General features: G+C 46.6%; 1 protein-coding gene across 1 annotated transcript; it reads right to left on the bottom strand.

Annotated features, from left to right (window-relative positions):
- Nucleotides 1–3,566: 3,566 nt before the first annotated feature.
- HARBI1 (harbinger transposase derived 1) lies at nucleotides 3,567–5,248 on the bottom strand. Its single transcript, XM_010183395.1, has 2 exons — nucleotides 4,577–5,248; nucleotides 3,567–3,943 (listed from the first exon to the last, which is right to left on the bottom strand). Exons 1-2 carry the CDS (start codon nucleotides 5,244–5,246, stop codon nucleotides 3,567–3,569), a joined length of 1,047 nt encoding a protein of 348 aa, XP_010181697.1. The 5' UTR covers nucleotides 5,247–5,248.
- Nucleotides 5,249–5,612: the final 364 nt, after the last annotated feature.

Consider the following 5,612-nt stretch of genomic DNA (forward strand, 5'->3'; position numbering starts at 1 on the left):
TGCGCTAGCCGAGTGAAGAGCTCTTCTACTGCGCTGCAGCGCTGCGCGTGGCCACCCGGGGGCGACGGAGGGCAGGCAAGACCAATCGAGCCCGGAGGGTGCTGCCGGGGCACCGGGCGCCTCTCCACCAGACAGGACGGCTGCAGGTGGAGGCCGCGGCGGGGAGCCAGGAGCCCCGCCGTGCCAGGCACCTGGTCAAGGGAAAAATGACGGTGTGCCGGGTGGGCCCCGGCCCGACCCCGTGAAGGCCTTGGGAGCTGTGCCGGGGTCTCGCACCAAGGGAGCTCGCTGTTACCTCCAGATGGAGAAGCCTCTAGGGTCCTACTCCCACTTTCCTGCAGACTATTTTTCTTAAATCACACCCTACAGCACGTTCTCCACGTCTCGTGTATCTTCCTCCCACCCCCCAAGACTAATACGGAGTGGAAAAATGTAATTAAAAACAGGCAAGACAAGATAGATGGTATCAGAGCAAAACACATTTAGAGAGAAAAAGATAAGGGTATCAGAGGAGATGTAACTCCTGACATAGCAGTGTATTTATTGTCACATATACATCTCCGGCCCTACTCCCACTTTCCTGCAGACTATTTTTCTTAAATCACACCCTACAGCACGTTCTCCACGTCTCGTGTATCTTCCCCCCGCCCCCCAAGACTAATACGAAGTGGAAAAATGTAATTAAAACCAGGCAAGACAAGATAGATGGTATCAGAGCGAAACACATTTAGAGAGAAAAAGATAAGGGTATTCCCACCCCCCAAGACTAATACGGAGTGGAAAAATGTAATTAAAAACAGGCAAGACAAGATAGATGGTATCAGAGCAAAACACATTTAGAGAGAAAAAGATAAGGGTATCAGAGGAGATGTAACTCCTGACATAGCAGTGTATTTATTGTCACATATCCATCTCCAAAGTCACAGCTGGTGAAGACACAAAATGCGTACATAGCCTCGTGGGAAGAGCAGCAGCCTGCGATGAGAACCCTGGAGGAGACAGCAGGACATGCTGCTGGATCTTCCTGCCTTGTACGTATTGGAGGAGTGAGAGTCTCAGGAGGGACTTGGGTATTAGAAGAAAAATTTAAGCAAGTGAGGCCACCTGGCACCAGGTAATCAGCAAGAGAAAAACAAAAACATTTTGTCAAAAGGCCCGGACAGGTGAAGTTTAGGGCTTGAGGTTTGCTGTGAGATGCAGGATTGGAAGGAGCAAAGGCAGCCTGCAGTGCAGCAAGACAGTCTTCGAGGAGGTATTTTAAAGGAAAACTGAAAAGGGCTGGTGGTGGGATTTTACAAGGAAGGGAAATTACAATACACCAGTCAGTCACGATCATCCTCCATGAGGTCACTGAGACAGTATTTCAGAGCCTGAGTAGACTTTAATTTTTGAAGCTCTGACAACGTACAAACTTGCAAGTACTCCAGAATGCAGCTGGTGAGATAAGGTGAAAGTACAGAGGAGCTGGAAAGCAGGAAAGAAACATGAACCTCAGCTGTGAAATTTAAATAGTCTTAAACCCAAGGGAAAAGAGAAAAGTCTGGCTGAATTGTTTTGATGGAAGTTGCTTAGAAGTACATGGGGAAAACCTCTCTAGAAGATGATGTTCCATTTCCCAAGTGAACTAAAGGGTACTGATGTCTGACTCCAGGAAAAAAAAGAGTAGTTTTGAGTGGATTGGTTTTGTCTGGCATGGCCTGATGCAGTTTTTGCCCAAACTGATAAGCAGTGAGATCAGTTTTGAAATTAAACTCTACCAAAGGTGACAGTGGCTGAAGAAAGACAAAACCCAGCAGCAAATGTGTTCTGGGAAAAGGCTCCACTTTGAGTTCACTCTGGTCTCGGCACACGCTGAGAAGAGCTATTCATAGCTGAAGTTGAGAAACTCCAGTTTGTTATTACGTGACACTGTTTGTACCTACACGTGTCCAAGTCTCACTTGACCTTAGCATCACCCATGCAGCTCATTCAGTGTCTGCTGGTGTTGAGGTCTAATGATCAGTATTTTTAGCATGGGCTGTCAAATATGATCATGAGCCACCAGGCACCATATAAGGCAGCAACTCTTTTCTTAAAAATACTTTTTTCATAGAACAATGCTTGACTGCTTCTTCCTAGGTAAAAGGAGCAGGAGTTTTGCCACAGTGAGCAATAGTAGCTCTTACATGATGCTTCATGGGAAGATGTGTAAAGAAAACAGAATTACATCTTAGATTGTTGTACATACGACGTTACAGCTCTCATCAAGGCTTCAGAAAACATGCAGCTTATGCATGATAAAGCATGCTTGGTTTTCTATAAGATGGAAACTGCAAACCTGACAGAACTATACCTAACCCTGCATTTCTATCGTACACTTTGGAGTGTATCCCATGCTTCTTATTCTTCAAACATGGGGCATGATCCAGGTTCATTTCCTCTGGAACAGAGTGACCTGCCCTGCCAGATGCTTGCACTGCTACTTTAAGCAGCTACATTTTTGCAGCATTCTGCATTCCCTACCACTTTTGTTTCATTTGCTACCCAGTAAACAATAAAACGTAAGAAAATGTTCTCAGATTGCTGTCAAGAGATCCTTGGAAACACTTGCATCTTTTGGAACGAGAACATTGCCAGGAAACTTTCCAGTCAGGTGCCAGCAACAACTGCGTGCATTAGCAGTCTTTTTCCACTGAATGGGGAGATGGCCAGCACTGGCAGAGCAACCTCAGCTCTGATCTAAACAGAGAACTTCTGCAATCACTTCAAGGTTTGTGACCTAGCCAGTCCTTGGCATTTCTTTTACAGCAGCCAACAAGATGAGTCGTTAATGGCAATTTCTGCTGTGGCAGACACAGCTGGGGAGAAGTGGACTGACATTTACTAGCTCATTTTCTAATATTTGTTAAGTCACTGACAGAGTCAACCATAGCTTAACCCTTTTCCAGTCTGTTTGGGAAAGAAGAAATGTTCAACACTTTCTGATCTTCGAGGTACACAAAAGCACTAGTGCGTACCCAGCAAAAAGCCAGACTCCTCTCAGAACGCAGCTGTCAGCTTTCAGAGGAATCGCTGGGTTTTGTGAGATGTGCAAAACTCTGACACTATATTTAGCAAAAAAATGGTATCTGAAAACAAAGAGGTAAGTGTTTCCTTTGCTGCTCATGAAATTCTTGGTAGACATGAGTCCACATGGAATTTTAATTTATGTGAAAAACTGTTTAAAAATCAATTATAAGTGTTTTGAGTTACAAAATGGCATAGAATTGTTGCTTTATGAAACACTGTGAAGCTTACAGATTTTTCATAATTATCAGTCTCCCAAGTTTCTCCACTGATCTCACGTTAGTCATTGTGCTCTAAATCAGATGAAAGGGCAGTCTATAAGCATCAAAACAATAAAAATTTAGCACTTAAACTGCATCTCTGGAGAGATTGACAGAAATTCAGCATACTGCCTAAAATGAAGAGAGTGAAATTTCTCCTCGCCTCACATCTGCTTAGTCCTTACAAATTTAAGGAAGACGAAGAGCATATCCTCTGCGTATCTTCCCAGACGAACCATTAGGAGCCTTCCCTCTGTCACATTAGCTGAAATGAGTAAGTAAAAGCTCCTGACGAACCCGACAGGCCTCCGAGTCCATCGATTCCATTTGCTCATACTCCTCTTCCGGCTGTTCCATGTGTCCCGTGGCCGGGGAAGACCACACATCCAGCCCGTGCTGCAGGGAGATGTTATGGAGCACACAGCAGGCCAGAATGATGTGGCTGGATTTCTCTGGAGAATACTGCAGGGTGCCTTTGGATCCATCCAGGCAGCGGAAACGCGACCAAATGGTTCTGAACGTCCGCTCGATGATATTGTGAGTCGCAGAATGCGCCATGTTGTACCGATATTCTGCAGGTGTCTCAGGGATATGCAGTGGGGTCATCAACCACGTTCGGAGAAAGAAGGAGCTGTCACCTGTTAGCAGCAAGGAGGAGGACAGGTTACATACCTACAGTTAATCACAGGTTGCAGCTCTTCACCCTTGGTTTTCTGGTACTGCACATACAGAATAACATTTCTGTGGCTAAAACAGAAGGCATGAGAAAACATGTAACTCGGGTTTACAAATGTGACAAACAATAAAATAAAGACACTGTGTTTTATGCAGGGAAATCCTGGAAGAATGACAGAATCATAGAATATTAGGAGTTGGAAGGGACCTCGAAAGATCATCTAGTCCAGAACACAGAAGAGTTTTAAGATAATTCATTTACTACATAATATAGTGAAAGACAGCTGGACTAGGATGCTACATAGAATTAAAAATTGCATAATTCAGCTTAGAAAAGTGTACGTTACTGAAAACAAGGTCTTAACAGAATTTATGTAAACTCATACATACAATGACCAGACTGTATAAAACATGGATCAGAAGTAACCGTTCTAGACTTCTAGAAGGATTGTCCAAACTGGATTGCAAATCTCAAGGAATTTGCAGGAAAGCAATCAGCATTAAATGTATCGCTTGTGCAAAGAGGCTCTACACTCAAAGGGGAGCCAGCATATAATAGACTTTCCTCAGAAACCAATGATGAAAAATTGACTTACCGAGTAGCCAGCCATCTTTATGTAGCTCAGTTTCAAACTGGCTTGTAAGGGCTGCCTGCTGTAACACCGTGCAGTCGGGCAGGCTGCCTGGCCAGTGTGTTTCTGCACTCAGGAGGGTTCCTCTGGCATCACACACCATCAGGCAGTTCAGAGAATGGAGACCCTTTCGGTTCACATAGGACAGGTCCTCAGCATTTGGTGCTTTAATTGCCACATGGGTGCAGTCAACCACCCCCAGCACTCCCGGCATGCCTGCAAGCCCATAAAAGTCATCCTTCAGGCTCTGAACAGTACCTTCATCCTCAGGAAAGTGAATAAACTGTGAGGCTCTTTCCACCAAGGCCTCAGTTACATTGGCAACGCAGCGGCTCATGGAGGCTTGACTAATGCCAATAGCATCCCCCATGCGAGTCTGGAAAGAGCCGGAGGTATAGAAACCCAGTGCAGCAAGTACCTGCGTCTCCGGACTGATGGCCCTGGACCGCTGCGTAGGGCGAGAGAGACTGGATCCCAGGAGATCCACTAGGTAGTAAATGAACTGTCGGGGAAAGCCGTACGTGGATACCAGATATTCATCCGTGACATCCTCCAGCTTGAAGCGATCCAACGTCCGGTGTCCGCGGCCATACAGCAAGAGGTCACAGTCAAGAACTGCAATAGGTACGGCCATGGCTAACAGCCGGGGGGGTCCTCTGGGGCTGCGCCGTTACAGAGCTTTCACCAGAGCCTCCACCTGCATAAACCAAACGGGAAGGGAGACTCAGGATGCGTTTTACCGCTCAGCCTTTCGGGCTCTGTTACCGTTCAGGATACGCAACAAATCCTTTTACTTCTTTGCACCTGCTTTTTAAAGCCCGGAGGTCGCAGCAGGGGGGCTCAGTGCGGAGCTGACAACTCCCCAGCCCTGCCTGCCGGGGCATGGGGGAGCTGGCGCTGACAGGAATTTACTTTCTGTGACGCGGGGCGGCTGGCGCACCACAGCGGCCCGCTTCCTGGGCTTAGGGACCTTCCCCAGGCACTGCCGACCTGGCCACGT

This window comes from Mesitornis unicolor, unplaced genomic scaffold (genome assembly GCF_000695765.1).
Source record: "Mesitornis unicolor isolate BGI_N332 unplaced genomic scaffold, ASM69576v1 scaffold32944, whole genome shotgun sequence".
In the NCBI taxonomy this organism is placed as follows: Eukaryota; Metazoa; Chordata; class Aves; order Mesitornithiformes; family Mesitornithidae; genus Mesitornis; species Mesitornis unicolor.